At 45.2% G+C, this 15,927-nt stretch overlaps 2 protein-coding genes across 2 annotated transcripts in view; one reads left to right on the plus strand and one right to left on the minus strand.

The window, feature by feature from the left end:
* The window catches only part of FAM210B (family with sequence similarity 210 member B), a 25,399-nt gene extending 19,602 nt beyond the window's left edge, over positions 1-5,797 (plus strand). Inside the window, exons 2-3 of the mRNA XM_019548083.1 lie at positions 1,625-1,791; positions 2,777-5,797. Coding sequence (XP_019403628.1) covers positions 1,625-1,791; positions 2,777-2,987 — 378 coding nt within the window. The 3' untranslated portion in view covers positions 2,988-5,797. The remainder of the gene's footprint in view (positions 1-1,624; positions 1,792-2,776) is intronic.
* Positions 5,798-6,317: 520 nt separating this feature from the next.
* AURKA (aurora kinase A) lies at positions 6,318-14,839 on the minus strand. The gene is made up of 9 exons (XM_019548167.1): positions 14,290-14,839; positions 13,716-13,774; positions 13,062-13,341; positions 12,529-12,586; positions 12,036-12,227; positions 10,415-10,553; positions 9,802-9,950; positions 7,247-7,421; positions 6,318-6,838 (listed from the first exon to the last, which is right to left on the minus strand). The coding sequence occupies exons 1-9, from the start codon at positions 14,384-14,386 to the stop codon at positions 6,635-6,637; spliced, it is 1,353 nt and encodes a 450-aa protein (XP_019403712.1). The 5' UTR covers positions 14,387-14,839; the 3' UTR covers positions 6,318-6,634.
* Positions 14,840-15,927: the final 1,088 nt, after the last annotated feature.

Genomic DNA, 15,927 nt, shown 5'->3' on the forward strand with positions numbered 1-15,927 from the left:
AAAGCTTTGCGCCCACTCAGATTTAGCTGAGTGATCTTCCCACGAGATGTCCGGGTAATTGAAGTCACCCATGACAACCAAGGTCCTGGAGCATGCGGCCTCAGCCAGTTCCCGGGCGAACTCCTGGTCGAGCTTAGGAGTTTGGGTGGGAGGTCTGTAGTAGACTCCCACCGTTGTGTCCCCTGTGCCGTGTTCCCCACAGATTTTAACCTAGAGGGTCTCCAGTCGTCCTACCAAAAATAATAGGAGAAGGTGCCTCAAGTTCAACCAGCAAATTTTTTAATTGTCAACACAAAAAAGGTGGGATGTGGCTATACCTGTGCTTTAGCAGGAGTCTCCTTGACCGTCTGGCAAGCACAAATACTATTAAATTAATGGCAGAAATGAGAGTCCTTCTCCTATGCATCCTCAGTGACTGCCCAGTAACTAGTGAAAGGTTCCAAGGTCTCTGCAGGGGAGGGGGAAGTTGTTTTTTTTTTCTCTTCCTATGTCTTGGGCAACATGTGTACTTTATCTAATACAGAACACCAGTCAAGGTGGAGTAAGGGCCAGTACTGAAGACATGCTAGCCGCTCTGTTTATCTGTACGGTTGGTTTCAGCTTATACTGAAACTGTTTTTTTCAGCATTCAATTTTACTTTAAATTCATTATTCTATAGGCCCAGCACAAGGAGAAATGCAGTGGATTTCCTGCATGCTTTGACAGAAGCTTACTGGAGAGATTAGGCTGCTAAACGGGTGCTTATGTTTTGCTTTTGCAGCATTTTACAGCAGGAAAAGTACTGCGCAGACTACTGCTGTAGCTTGGTAGCAATTCCCAGATTCTGCCTGTTTGTACCCGTTGCACAACACGTGGTTTCTAGGAGCTTAAGCTGTTGGTCCTTTTCCAGCAGCAAGTTATTTTCAGCCTACATCTCTGCTTCTGAGGTGTCAAATGTGCTTCCTTTATTACTGTGCTTCTCAGGATCCTGTAGCAGGGGTTCTCCACCTTCTTAGACTCGAGGCACTGTTTGGAAAATGCCAGCTTTTAGCTGCAACTTTACTATAGAAGAAGAAAAAATAATAGACTAGTTCTTACGTTGCAAAGAAGTCAGAAAGATCACAACTAACTGTGGATCTGTCTGAAATCTCTGGGTTCATCTTGTGAATCATGTTTGTTAAAACAGTGCTAACATTGTGTTGCACCCTGCAACCACTGAAAAGATCTCAAGGCACCCTTTTTGAGAATCATCCTCGTGCATGAGGATGAATGCTGAGATGCATAGCAAAATCACTCCCATATGCAAACTCGGGGGCTGGCCCTGAGGGGAGTGGACTATAAACATGCATTGGGTTAGGGGCAGAACTGAGGCCCAATTAATTAACAGTGAAACTCAGCCCAGTGCAGAAGCCCATACAGAGCATTAAGCTTAAGGCAGATAAACGCATTTGTGTTATGTTAATTCCGATATGGGCAGATTTTATCTTAATGTACACGTTATGTTTCCATACTGTCCAAAGTGCCTAACAATAACGTTGCAGACAGATTTTTTTTAGTTTCTTGACGTGTAGCTGAAGACCACTAACTGGGAAGCTGTGTGCAATATGAGTATTTGTTCTGAATTGTCATTTTCTCTCTATGTAGGACCCAAGAGGATCCCTTGAATCTATAGACCCCGGTGACAAAGACAAGAAACCTGACAAATCCCAGCACCTGAAAAAAGTTTTTAAGGAATATGGAACTGTTGGGGTTTCATTCCACATTGGAATTTCATTAGTATCTCTGGGAATATTCTATGTGGTTGTTTCAAGGTACTCTCATCTTTGTACCCTCTCTGCTTATTGGTAATGTTAGGTGTCTACTAAGAAAAGTGTTCTCAGCAAGTGTGGATTTGGGGTAGTATTTTGCTTCTGGAACTGGCTTGGGGTCTAATGCTGAGTCTGTTCCGTATGCAAAAGTCTCATGGACTCCAGCTGGGATTGCATGTATGGAGCAGCTAAGTATTTGAGGCTAATCTCTAACAACAGGAAAAATGAGGATGTGCATTCATTAAATACCTTCCCTCTGTCCAGGTGCACAGGGGAATCTGAGTATGGGGCTGAAGCTAGAGCTGTTTATTTCTGAAGTGGGGGTAAGGGAGAGAGTATTTGACTTTTTATATTAACTTTAAAAAGGACAGTGGACACTTACTGGAAATAATTTACCTGCTCTTTTTTCAAGTGTAACCAAAGGCTGTTATGGGTTTACAGAAAAAATACTGCATTATGTATTTAGTGAATAGTTAGTATCTGTTATATGTTACATGGACCTTTCACCATTTAGAAACGGATGTCACTGAATGATGCAGATCAGCTGTGCTGTGATGTCATCGCACAGTCGATATACTTCTCTGGGTGAAATTCACATTGCCTCTCGTCCCACGTCATTAAGGGCAGGACAAGGGGCAGGGCCTTAGGGTTTCATGATTTACACAGAAAAGGAAAATGTCAAATATTCCTTCTAGGTCCTGAAATTTTTTCCCAGACCAAGTGTTGATCAGTGGGGCCACCCCACATTTACATTGCTCCATTTAAAATTTATCCATAGTGCAAGATCAGAATTGGCCATGCAGTGTAACTGAGTTTTTAAAAATAATCTGATGAATGTTAACACTGTTACTATACGGATAATGTACAAATACATTGGAGACTGTGAGAAGATGCAAGTAGTGAACTATTTTTTTCAAACCTGAGGAAAATGGCACAACTTTGCTTTTTATCTATTAAAAATAATCCTTTTCTCTTTTTCTTTCCTCAGTGGTGTGGACATGACTGCAGTTCTCTTCAAACTTGGATTCAGTGAAGCAGTGCTGCAATCCAAACTGGCTGCTGGTGCAAGCACATTTGTGCTGGCCTATGCTATTCACAAATTGCTTGCTCCAGTTCGGATCAGCATTACCTTAATTTCTGTACCATTTATTGTCCAGTATTGCCGAAAAATTGGCTACTTCAAGCCTCCATCCCCATGATGCTATCCTGATGTTAGGAATGCTTCATACTCATATAGCTTTTAAAATTGCTGTGCTACTGCAAAAAACCTCTTTGGACCCAGGTTCATACTGGCTTGGGCTTGCATTTTTGACTTTGTCTTTTCTGGAAAATGTTGACATCCATCTTTCATCCCCTTCCTTACCTCTCCGTTGAGAACTCTGGTAAAATGGTATCTGGAAACTCCTGCTAAGAATAAGCGCTTGACAATGAACGAGCTGTCTAGAGCAGACTTGGCATACATATTTCAGTATCCTTACAGCTCGCCCTTTAGGCCTTACTCTTCTCTTGGTGAAATGCAGTTGCTACAGTTCACTATTTATATATAATGTATATGAAGGACTAAATGAAGATAGATTTTTTTTTTCTTATTGCTACAATTATCATCATTTTTCCCTCTCCTTCGCTATTACCTGAAGGAGATACTAAATTACCATGTCAGTTCCCCTTTTGAAAAATATAAATATTAGGAACCCAGTTTGTATATCTGGAACTTTTCTTATTTTAATATATTGACTCATTCTAAAAAGACCATTGACTTGTGCTGTACTCCCATGTTTCTGATCTGAGCATGGACTCTGAGCATCAGTTAAATTTATTGCTCTTGTTGATTAACAATTGGCCTTAAAGAAATCTTTCCGTTTAGGCTAGAGCTCTATAGACTCTGGGGAGAGGAGCCCCGAGTCCACTGAAGTCATGGAACCGCTATTTGATCCTGTATGGGCATCATTCAGTGAAAGTCATGGTAGATTTGCACCCATCCTGCCTTCTGCTTGACTTCAGACTATAACTTTGTCTCTCTCATCTTCCAGTGTCTATTGAACTTAGTGACAGACTTCCTTTGTGCTAGGCTCAGGCTCTGTAGGAAATGACATACGCACAACTGAAAATTAGCAGTAGGTCCCAAAGAAAGGAACCTCAGATACATTTCCTAAGTCTATGCATTAAAAATGTGGCTGCCTGCTGAATGCATCTGCTAGTCACTTGGTTCTTTATATTAAACTTTCATAAATACTTGCTGTGGAAATGCCCTTTTAATATTTCATTGCTCACTTCTAATGAAGTCATAAAAACTCAGTTTAACCAGTAATATTTCGATTGTCCATCTGGCTTTCTGTTTACTGCTCTTATAGGTCAATGTGATTCTGTACAAAAATTACAATGGTTATAAGTTCAAGGCACAATTTCTAGATCCCCATGACATCTAATGCCATATTAACAACTTGAATAGTAAATAAAAAATGTTTAGTTCAGATCCTTCAATTCCAAAGACTGATCAAATGGTGACATTTCCACACTAGGAAGCATTATTATGAAATCGGTGGCATTTCTCCCAAATGAACACTTAGGAGAAATTTAGGCACCAAATGTAGGACTTTTTTTCCTACTAAATCTAATAATTGACTCCTTCCCCCCCTCCCAATTGCTTTATCTGGATGTTCTTTAGCAGTTTAGTAAAAGCAGTGGTGCCCCATGCCCCAGTGAGAGAGGACTACAAATTTAATAGTCTATAAATATATATTTCTGTTTATAATGTTAGAAATGCTGCTTAAAAATCTTTTTCTGTATGAAAATGTTCCTATCATACAGCCAGACAGCACCCACAAACCCTAAGAATGCGTTCTGAATAAGCTGTTCTACCACATATACTTGGGGCACCTTGGGAGAGAGCATGTAGTTGCATTACTCTAGCAGTAAGGAAGGAGCTATAATGTGATTGTAGTATGGTACCTGCTTCTCCCTTATCTGATGCATGTGAAGCATTGTTATGCTCCTTGCTTGCTTGGCTGGTTCCTAGGGATTGGAAGCCTGTACAACTGTGTGGAGTGGGGAGAAACTGCCACTTAGTTCTAACTTTCTCTCCGTCATAACCTCTGGTATAATTAACTTGTGAATGGCCCTAAAGAAAACACCTTGTAGCCAAGCACAGATGTGTAAACTGGAATATAACTGGACAGTCAGGCTGTTGGTTGTAGGCGTGTTCCTCTAAGAACATAAGCAAACAAGGTTCCTTGGGTAGATGTGATTTCTCTTATTAGACCAACTAAATAGTTGGAAAAATTGTTCTTTGGATAGTAGGCTAATTTCATCATTATCACAAGCATTTTAATTATTGGGTGGCTTTAACTTTTTAACAGAAGTTTTTACTTTCTGATATTGGGAGAGGTGGAATTTATAACCACTGTACTTGTAGGGGTGACTGTACTTCGAGAGAAATCCAGTAGTTAGTTCAATGAAAAGGGAAACAAACCTTTTTTCTGGCATAATTTTTAAGAAAATTATTTGTCTGGGTACTTGATGGAGAGTCTTCCACACTCCTGCATGTTAAGACATACAGATTAAGATGGTCATGATGGACTGAACTGTTGCTTCTGATTCAGTATGTTGTGTATTACCACTAATAAGAAAGCAAGTGACATTCAAGTCTATCAGAGTTACTTCTTATAAAAGCAGTCATGATTTAGTGGTTTCTTTAGAAAAAAAGTATCCATCTGGAAAGTCACCAACAGAAAACAGACATTGTATGACTAAACTTTAAATGTAGTTATTTTTCCAATTGAAATTAAACTGACTTTGTTCCTCTTTTTGCTCAGAATGAAATGTTTACCTCATAATCATATAGTGGACTGTATAAAATGTTCAGTCTATCTAGATCAGTGTTTTACAAAGTATATTTTGGATTAGCTTGACTGTATGTTCAAATATGCATCTTTACCTGTAAGCATAACTATAATTAAAATAGGCTTTTTCATACCAACTTTAGAAGAAATATAATAAATGGGTTAGGGGGGGATTTCTAGTGGTTTCTTTGGTATTTTCCAGTAGAAAGTTTTTTAAATAAGAATAAAAATTTTTCACTTAATTTGAGACATTTGATTTCTGAAAGTGTTAATAGTCTTACATGCAAGAAATTACATTGTATGCCATACAGCAGTAGCTTAACAGTGAACTTCCACTCTTGCACTTTAGAAAAGTGAAAGCTGACGCTAGCAGATACTAGTGCCTGCATGAGGCTCCACTAGAGTTGATGAGGGCACAGCTGGGGTCTGTCTTCTGTAGTCAGACCTTAGACCATCACTCATTTACTTAAATTATTCGTATCACATCCTGCATCTGAAGTGCTTACATGTTCAAATATAGAAGGGGTTGAACTTTAGCTGTTAGCTTTAACTAGTTGTTGCATCTTCACTGGTGCAGAATAATTTGAACACCCCATCCCCTTATACATGCGCCCACACAAAAGAACTGCTGCCAGCACGTAACCAGAGTTTATTTATTTAAAATTTCAATTACCTCACCACAGGAACAGGACTGACAGTTAAAAACAAGAAAAAGAAAAAAGAAATTCAAACATAATTGTTATGACAATTGCTAGGAAGCATGTTCATGTTTCATTCAGCTTCAGATCACAGCGCATTCATGTTTCAGTCAGCTTCAGATCACTGCACATTTCAGAGACCCATAGCAGCCCAATAAATTAAAAAACAAAGACCACAGGCATCTCTGGGATGGGTTATTGCACTGTTCGTTAAGCCATGACTTGGACTTGGTTGCATGATGAGCACAGTTACAAGGCTCTCATTTTGTTCAATCCTTTTACGAAAGGAGGATCACCACCTGGCTAAGACTACGTTCTGTTGTTAGCTTCGCTCTTTCGACTGCCCGCAGCCTCAGTCGCTCTGCTAGCTGGTAATTTTGTAGAGTTCTCTCTAATCCATGGATGTTCAAGAACATCTTTAAGTGGTAGTCTGTGGTATGGATTATGTTTTAGAAGCTTTGAAATTAGATCTTTAGCTCCTTCTGATAAAAAGGGAGGAAATCTGAATTCAACCTGAGGGGGAAGGAAAAAATGTTAATTTTCAGTGATTAGCCAGACTTAATATTTTTTTAAGTGTCAGATGAAATAAGGCAAATAGTGACAATCCTAAAAGCATGACTACATACCTCATCTGCCTCAGAGGGTCCCTGAAGGCAGAAAATATACAACTAAATGTCCCACTGACAGTGTAGCTATGGATTGTAGTTACTACATGCAGGAAGCTGCAACCCCCCCCCCCAAACAACTAAAAGACTGCAGGCTCCTCCCCCACCAAGAGAGAGAAACATTACTACAGACAAAGCAAGTATCCTGTTCGGTAGGTAGAAATGCTTGGAGGGAAAAAAAAAAAGTTTTAAAAGGCATGAAATCAGTCTAGTTCATGAAAGCAAGATAAGTAGGAAGAGATTATTTACTACTTACCTTTGAAATGCATCGGTAAGTTTCCTGATATGTCTCTGCCTCAAAAGGAGGTTTTCCCACGAGGAACTCATAGCACAGAACCCCCAGGCTCCAGATATCCACCTTTTCATCATGTGTTCTTCCTTCAATCATCTCAGGAGGCAAGTAGTCAAGTGTTCCACAAAGAGTGGTCCTCCTAAAAGCGAAAACATAATGGTTTCAGAATATCTGTAGTTTTGTCTTGGTGGGGTAGCGCTGTCAGCTTCTAAAGACTACTGCAAGTTGTTTGTTAGCATCAGCTTCTACCCATGTCCAGTTTTGCTTAGGAATGCAAGAGCTTCCCAGGGTTAATTTTAGACCCTTATTGTGAAAGTGACTCCCCGTGAGCAAGTTTCAGGGAAATATAAGAGGACGTATGAATTATAGCACAATTCACAGCCCTGACTTGGGTAGAGGGGCTTCTTATACAATGCATGGGGAGTTAGATGCCTCTATAAAACAACAACTGCTCAGGATCCTGTTTAGAGAACAACAGTATGGGGAGATGAAATCCAAAGCAGTGGGGCCTAGATACTTTACTCTGGGTAGCAGAATAGTGTTGGTTCCCCATTGCTGAGATGTTGGAACTCTTGCTCATCATGTGGGAATCCTGGGTTAGGTTCCTCAGATGGGAGAACTCAAACCCATATTTTCTAGGAGACATTTCTGGGGTGGGAAGGAAGTGGGAGGAAACCCACTGAAATACTAAAGTGGAATAGTGGTATCCCACCTTTCAGGTGAGCATGGTAAACTTTTCTGCCACAGCAATATTTTAAATTATTCTGTGAAAAATTTAAGCCATGTGCAATCTTGTACTCTGGCCTAATGAACTGGAATTCCCTCTTGCAGAGTGCCACAGCTTCAACAGAAAATCTAAAAATCATAAAGAAGTGCTTTCTTAGAATATAAAAGCAGGGCTGGAAAGTCACATCTAGTCCAACCCCCCTGCCTGAAGCAGGACCATCTCTATCTAAACCACCCTATGCAAACTTATTGTCTAACCTATTAGACAAACTGGTCAACACAACCACAAGACAGTACCCTAACCTGTCACAGGTAAAGCAGAGGGTCAACATCCTGCTGCCGCAAGGGTTAAGATTTGCTTGAGGGATCCAAGAAAGATGCCACACCCCCTGCTAGAGACTGCTTGTACCAATCAGACAACCATGGCAACATTCCTTCCTGACCCCAAATACGGCATTTAGTCTGACCCCGAGCTTGCCCCTCCAGCTAGAAACTTGTAGGTTGAAATCCCCAGCCTTGGCTGCAGCCAACACCCAATGTTTCTGTTGCTTACCTCTAGAGCCTCACCAACTTCTCCATATCCTTTTTTAAAATGTAGACCTCAAAACTGCACACAATACTCTAGATGAGGCCTAACCACTACTGTGTAAAGAAGCACTATTAATGCCCATGTCTTGTGCCCAATTCTTCTACTGATGCATACAAAAACTGCATTCTCCATTCAGCTGCACCACACTGCAAACTTGTACTGTATCTATGATCTAGTTCCTAGATCCTTCTCTGTAGTGCTGCCATCCAGCAAGGTGTCACTCATGGTTTATGATCAGGGATCTGGGTTTTCCATTTCCCCACAGAAACACAAAGTAAAACATGGATTATCCCATCTTACTGAGGGGAAACACAGATTTCTCATTTTAGCAGAGAAGCCCACTCATGCAGGCTCGCAGCCGCAGGCAGCTTTCTCCACACTGCCCTGGTGATGTGCCCCCTGCCTGCACGGCAGCTTTGAGGGGCACAACCCCCCCCCCCACTACCCTCACTGCAGTTGCGCATCACCAGAGTAGCACAGAGCACCCAGTGGCAGGGAGCTTTTCTGCTCAGCTCTGCTGTTCCCTGCCACTGTGGGATGTGCCCACTGGGGTGCACAGGCCCTGGGAAAGGGCAGCAGGGTGGGAGTCTGAGCCCACAACTGATGCCTACCCCCAACCCTGCCCTGTACATAGCACGCCCCATGGCAGGGAGTCAGCCCCACTCCCAAACCAAGCCTGCACCAGGGGACAGCTGGCCTCCGCTCTCTTGCAGCAGCTGCCACCTCCTAACAGGGGCAGGGGACTGTAGACCCAGATCCCTGGCCCTGTAGCCCTGGCAGCTGGGGGCACCTGCAAAGCTGGTGGGAGGGGGAGGAAAAGAGTGCGAGAGGCACAAACAAGGCTGGGGAGAGCTGTGGGAGGGCTTTAATTTTAAATCACAGATTTTGGTGTTTCTAATCAGAATTTGTGATTCTTTAAGCAGAGAATTTGCATTTATTCATTTATATGGGGGAAAACCAGGATCCCTGCTTATGATGCATCAGAACCTCACTCCAGAACTCAAGGACTTAAAAAATAGTTGGGCCAGTAGTTGGGTCCACTAAGTAGCCAATTTGGTGGTCCTTGCATATTTCCAATCAAGTTAGGTTCTCCCATGAAAAGAACTGTAACAGTAGTAAATAAACAATCACAGTTCCTTAATTCAGAACCACAGAAATTTTGTACTTCATCATGAGATTAGGTGAGCAGTATGCAAGTTCTTACCTAGATGATGGAGCATGCACAGACCATCCAAAATCTGCCATCTTCAGCTCTCCATTTGAGCCAAGAAGCAAGTTTTCTGGTTTGATATCTCTATGAATCACACGTTTTGAATGACAGTATGATAGAGCATCTGCTAACTCTGTGATGTACTGTTTAAATAAATAAGAAAGTAAATTAGTGGTAGCAACTCCTTCAGGATGATTTTAGAAGAATCGGATAGCTTCTATAAAGCATTTTCTAGGTATTACATCTAATCTTACAATGCTAATTTCTGACTAAGTCATTTTGTCATCTTAAGCTCCTGTTATTTGGTAGTCACTTAAAGCAGAAGGAGGAGGTTGTTGTATCTCTACAGCAGACACTTTAAAGTACCAAGAAGCAATGAAAGGCATGTCATTATGCAATACTGACAAGCCTCCCAGAGCTCCAAGTTTTGGATATAAATCCAAATTTAAAAAATGTGTGTGTACTTCAGCATGCTGATAAAAATTTGGTTTCAAGATCAAACTTAGTATTTCAATTATTTGATATATTTGCAGAACAAGTAAAGAAAGAAAAAAGTTAAAAGGGTGTAGAAAAAGAGTGCGTGTACATGCAAACTAGAGCAACTTACGTTAGCAGTTCTTTGCTCATCAAACTTCGTAAGCTTCTGTAGCTCTTTGTAGACTTCTCCACGAGGTGCATATTCTAGAATAAGGTATACTCTTGTGGCATCATGAAAATACCCATACAGTCTGAGAATGTTGGGATGTCTGCAAGAAAGTTTGAATGTCTTTTCAAAACAAAAAAAAATATTAACAGAAGGAAAGCTTTTGCATCCATACGCAAGCTATGCATGTTAGCACTTCACTGAGTTTCCAACTACTCCAGTGTTGACTTGAGTCAGCAACAATTGATACCATGTAGGTACAAGCTAGCTTTAATATGAAGGGCTGATGAAATTGAATGCGTTTGTCATTTCATATCCCCCACCCAGGCCTCAAGCTTACACAAGACATCAGCTTACAACATACTCATCTAGATAAAGAGGTTTTACCTGCTACCTCTAAAAAGATTCTTTAAAATTCTCCAATGAGACATTTAAGAGCATTTTTGCCTAGCCAGCTTCAGTATTTTCTCTAGGGTGTGGGTGTGTTGTTATTTTCTTGAGGAGGGTCCCCATGCATAAAGAAGGTGGGACCCCTACCCACCCTCCAAGCTGTAGAGCAGGGGTTGACACCATTTTTGGCTGGAGTGGCAAAAACACCTCAACCCTGACCCCACACCCCCACTTGGCATGCTAGGGGCAGACCACAGGGGAGCCGATCCTCTGCTGACAGGAGCTGCATGTGCGTCTCTGGGCAGATGGTGGGGGAGGGGTCTGGAGCAGGACAACCCCAGCTCCTCCCCTGCCATCTGCCCAGAGGCACAGGAGCAGTCAAAGGCTCTGGAGCCTTATGGAGCTGTCTAAAGCCCTGCCCCCCAGCTGCCAGCCACAGCCAGCTTGGGTTTCAGGCAGCTGCTACCAGCCACAGAGCCCAGGCTGCTTGCAACATGGCTTGCAGCTTCCCAGCTGTCTGCTTCGAGTAGCCCATGGCAGCTGCCCAGAGCCTGGGGCCAGCTGTGACGTGCCATGCAAGCCATACTCTGGCATGCATGCTGGGGGTTATAGAGGGTCTTAGGATGTTATTGTTAAAGATACTTTTCATTTTGTAAATTGGTGTTCTTCCTTATATCCAGATTTATTCAATAGGAGAGATGCCATTTGGAAACAACACTGCCAATGAGAAAGTCTTCTCTTCCTCAGCATGTATAAAAATTGAAGCATTTTCAAGTACAAAATAATTCACTGCATTATGCCACCCATTATCTCACACTGTCACTTTGCCTAGCAAGTCAGAGGCCAGACTCTGGTAAGGTTAAAAGAAAGTTGGAGTTGCATCCTCTGTATTGTATCCTTCATAGAACAGGATATAAAGACTTCCTCCCCAAACCATAGTTCTTTTAAATTACTCCCTTAAACATGTTTTGTGTAAAGTCCACTCTAAGTTAAAAACAGACACTATTTTAAGGGATTGCCATGGCAGAGTATAAAAGCATAAAGATTTCTGTTATATGTAGATGAGTTCAAACTTTGTTTTAAGTTGATAGAATTCAGGAGGCAATAAGTTCAGCTGCTTATCCTGCTTGAAACAACGTATCTTTAACTACAGTTCTAATAAGTTGGGGTTTGTTGGTTGGTTTGTTTTTTTTACCTAAGATGAGACTGTATTTCTACTTCTCTCCTCAGCTGATGCTCTACTCCAGCTTCCTCCAGCTGAGATTTAAACAGCACCTTCAGTGCCAGAATAAATTTGCTTTGTTTTTCACGAGCCAGATACACATTTCCAAACTTCCCTTTTCCCAGAGGACGGCCGATTTCAAAGTCATCAAGAGACCACTGCCTTCTAGGAGAGGAAAAAATAAATATAAGTTAAACTGCTAGAATACAAAAGGTCTGGAACTCTTTTTTTTTTGGTATAAACATCCATGGAGTTATTCTAGGTTAAGATTTGTATCAATTTAACCAAGATCAAGATCTGGCCTCCAAATCCAATATAGTTAAACTAAAAAACAATTTTTCCTACTTTTTTTATCTTTAAATGCTAAACGTGGAATTCTAATCCAGCTGGTATCACTGACAAGCATTTTAGACTTCTGGGTCTAGGTTCCCACTTAACACACACGAATACTAGGAATGCAACTTACTTTTTAGTCTCTTGATTTTTTGGTTTAGAAGTACCACCTTCTTTTTCAGGTTGGCTTGCTGCATACAAAGAGAGTTTCAACACTGTGATTAATCAAACCCATAAAACACAATTGCCAGAACTGTCAGCTTTTACCATGCCTTTTCCAGATTCCAAGTTTTGGGTAGGATGATACTTCTATTATTATAATATTATATCTATCAGCAAGGTTCTTTACCATCTGTGGCTGTTAAATTTTAGTCACTATTCTACTATGTGGACAAGCAGGTAGCAAGCACCCTGCTAGTTGGCCAGTGTTTTTATTCCAGAAATCATTCTGTGTAGGTTGATACTACCCATTTCAACCATCTTCCTATGTGAATGTGATCCTCTTATACAGCAGAGTCAGGATTTAAGATAAGTTACTTTCTCTAGATGAGGTTTATGTAAGTGTCAGGTCTGTCAATTTGCTGCAGTCAACCAGTTTAGTGATCAACCTTTGAAAGTCTGGGTGTCACGTCAAGATGAGATAGATGTGTTAATGAAACTATTTACCAGGTACCGGGACATGATGAGGCTTTTCATTATTATTTGGAGCTTGAGGCCTAGATGACTGAACTACACATGTTGGCTGAGGCTGCTGCATCCGCTGATTATGAGATAATTTCTGATTAGACACTGCAGCCTTTAGAGCTTGTGATGGTACAGGAACTCGCTGAGCCAAGTTTGAAGGACACAAGACACGCTGTGCTTGGGCTGCACCTCCAGGGACTCGACTCTGAGGAAGCTGAGAGATGGGCACCCGTTTTGGGCCATCCCCAATATGGGCTGGAATCTAAAAAGACACACAAGACAAGACAGAAGCACCAATTATTGTACCGTAACTCATGTAGTTCATTTTCCACCCTTGCACAACCTAATTTAGCTGTATTTCTCCCCATTAGTCTACCCATGGAAGGTAAAAACTTAAAGCAATCTAAAGTGGGGACAGTATCACATTCTCAGACTGTTTTAAGAACAACATTGGCCTCCATAGTAGACCTATTAACTCCTCTGCTACACATTACATACATTATGCTGCCCGGCCTCATACACAGGCAGGGTGAACCACTTGGAGAAGGTAGGGGGCCTTCTGTGGAGATGACCAGAAGGAGTTATTGCAAACAGAGACCAGGATAAATTGGTAAAGCAAAGAACAAGGCCTTTTACCTTGGCGCCATGTGTGGGCAGGCCGGGGCGGTTCTCTTTCCGGTTTCTGTCCATGCTGCCTGAAAAGAGAAAGAGTTCAAATACAGACCAGCCTGGCCTGAAGGCCCAGAGCAACCTCTCCAGCAGACCCATCTGCCCCCCTCCAAGCCCATCTGCCCCTCCCCCCTCTCTCCAGGCCCATCTGCTCCACACACGGGGCTCCCAGGAGCCCTCCCGATACCCCAGTGCCCCGCACCACCTCCTCCCCGCAGCCCGCCGCAAGCGCTGTTTGAATTCAAACCTCCCACCCTGTAACAGCCTTTAAAACCGCCGCTGCTCCCTATTGGCCCGCTTCCCACAGTGCCGGCGTTCTGATTGGCTCCTGCTCCACTCTCACCGCCCGCCCATTGGCTCTCGACTGCTCCCGCCCCCTCCCGTCGCTCTCGGGCAGTACGTCCCCAGGGCGCCTGCGCGAGCGGCTTCCCGCCCCTAGGTTGTGCCGACGCGACGCGCGTAGGTGACGTACCGCCCCTCGGCTGCTTCTCCCCCCCCCCCTCCGGCGCGCGCTAACTGCGTAGATCGGCGAGACAGTTACGTCGGCTTTTCCGCCAGTTCTCGGCCTCGGTTGGTCTCTCCTTACGCAAGTCGCGTAAGCCCAGACCACCCACCCGTGGCAGCGATGGAAGTGCCATCCCCACCGCCCGCCGCCCCGTGAGGCCGCGGGGCGGGCAGTTAGCGGGGGAGGAAGTGCCTCAGGTCAGTCCTGCCCCCTGGCTGGGAGGCGGCAGCCCCCGGTTCCTGGCAGCGGGGAGGTGGGGGGGCTGCACTGCCCCCTCAGGGGAGGCAGGAGGGCACCGGGCCCGGGATCTGCAGGCCACACTGGGCAGCTCTGCTGCAGGCTGGCGTCGAGCACCTGTGCGCAGCCGTGATACGAGCGCCACGAGGACGTGCAGAGGCCCAGCCGCAGCGTCGCCCGCTCGACGTCTCCTGCTTGCGGTGACCTGCGAGTGGCGCCGGGTTCCGCCGGCCGCCGTCGCTCAACGGTGAGCCGACCCGGGGTGAGAGCAGCCGCAGAGGTAGGTGGCGGCTGACAGCACCGGGCGACCGACGGAGCACGGGAAAGCGACCCGGTGCTGGCAGCGAGCGCCAGGATGTCGGGCCGCCGCCTCGTCCCAGCCTGCGACAGACGCCCGCTGCCACGGGGCCTGGGGAACATGGGCTCCCCCCCCATCGACCCGCGGGCCCTGCGCCTGCCCTTCCTCGAGGCTGACGTGAGTACGGCTGTCCCTTGAGGCGGGCGGGGGGGCGCCCAGGAAGACCCTGCGGTGCCTGAGACTTTGCTACCTGGTTGAGGTGGGGAATCAACTGGCGCTGCCATGAAACTCAGCAGGAGCCCACGTTTGCCCGTGGTGTCCCGCTGCGTCAGTGGCATAGCACCGAGGGGGCAGGGGCTGTGCCCCTGAGCACTGGCTGGGCTCTCCAGGGGTATTCGGTCCCCTGGCCACGCTTCCTGTTTCGCCCCTGTTGTTTCTGGGCTCAGTGATTGCCCATGGACAGGAGGGCGCAAATGTAAGCATTGGCCCCTGGGTGCTGGAGACCCATGCTACGCCACTGCTTTGCATGGATGCGTGGCGGGGCAGACCCCGTACAGGAGCACCCCGCAGTGATGGCCCTAGGGGAGGGCAAATGGGGTGACTGCACTTTAGGGGACCCCGAACATTTTGCAACCAATGTCTGTGCTTACAGGTCATCCAGATTTAAGCCTCTAAGGGGCCCCAAAGGACCCTCTGGCCCGGGGCCCCAACACCCCTGAAGCCACCACTGCACCCAGGCAGCTCCCTGAGACCCCACCTGCCTGCAGCAGGGATCTGAACCCACCCCCTTCAGGCCTGGGCTGCCCAGTCCCCCACTTGCTCTCTCCCCAGGAGCCACAGCAGCCTCTGCTGCCCTTCATCCATCTCCACCAGATTCCCTTCACCCGCAGGGACCATGAGACCCCCCAGCCCAAGCTGCCCCAACCCCCCAGGATCGGGCCCGCGTGCTGGACGTGCTGGGGGAGCCCATGTACGGGTCACGTGGCTGCCGGGCGCGGCGGCCCGCGCGCATGCGCGCTGACGCGGTCGTCCCCTCCCTCCAGGGCCGGCTCCCATCGATGTGCGGGCGCTCGATGCAGCTGCCTTCGCGGCGGAGCCTCCTGCGCTCTCGGCTGCTGCTGCCGCCGCCGCCGCCCCCC

Source organism: Crocodylus porosus, unplaced genomic scaffold (genome assembly GCF_001723895.1).
Source record: "Crocodylus porosus isolate Cpor-Errol unplaced genomic scaffold, CroPor_comp1, whole genome shotgun sequence".
In the NCBI taxonomy this organism is placed as follows: Eukaryota; Metazoa; Chordata; order Crocodylia; family Crocodylidae; genus Crocodylus; species Crocodylus porosus.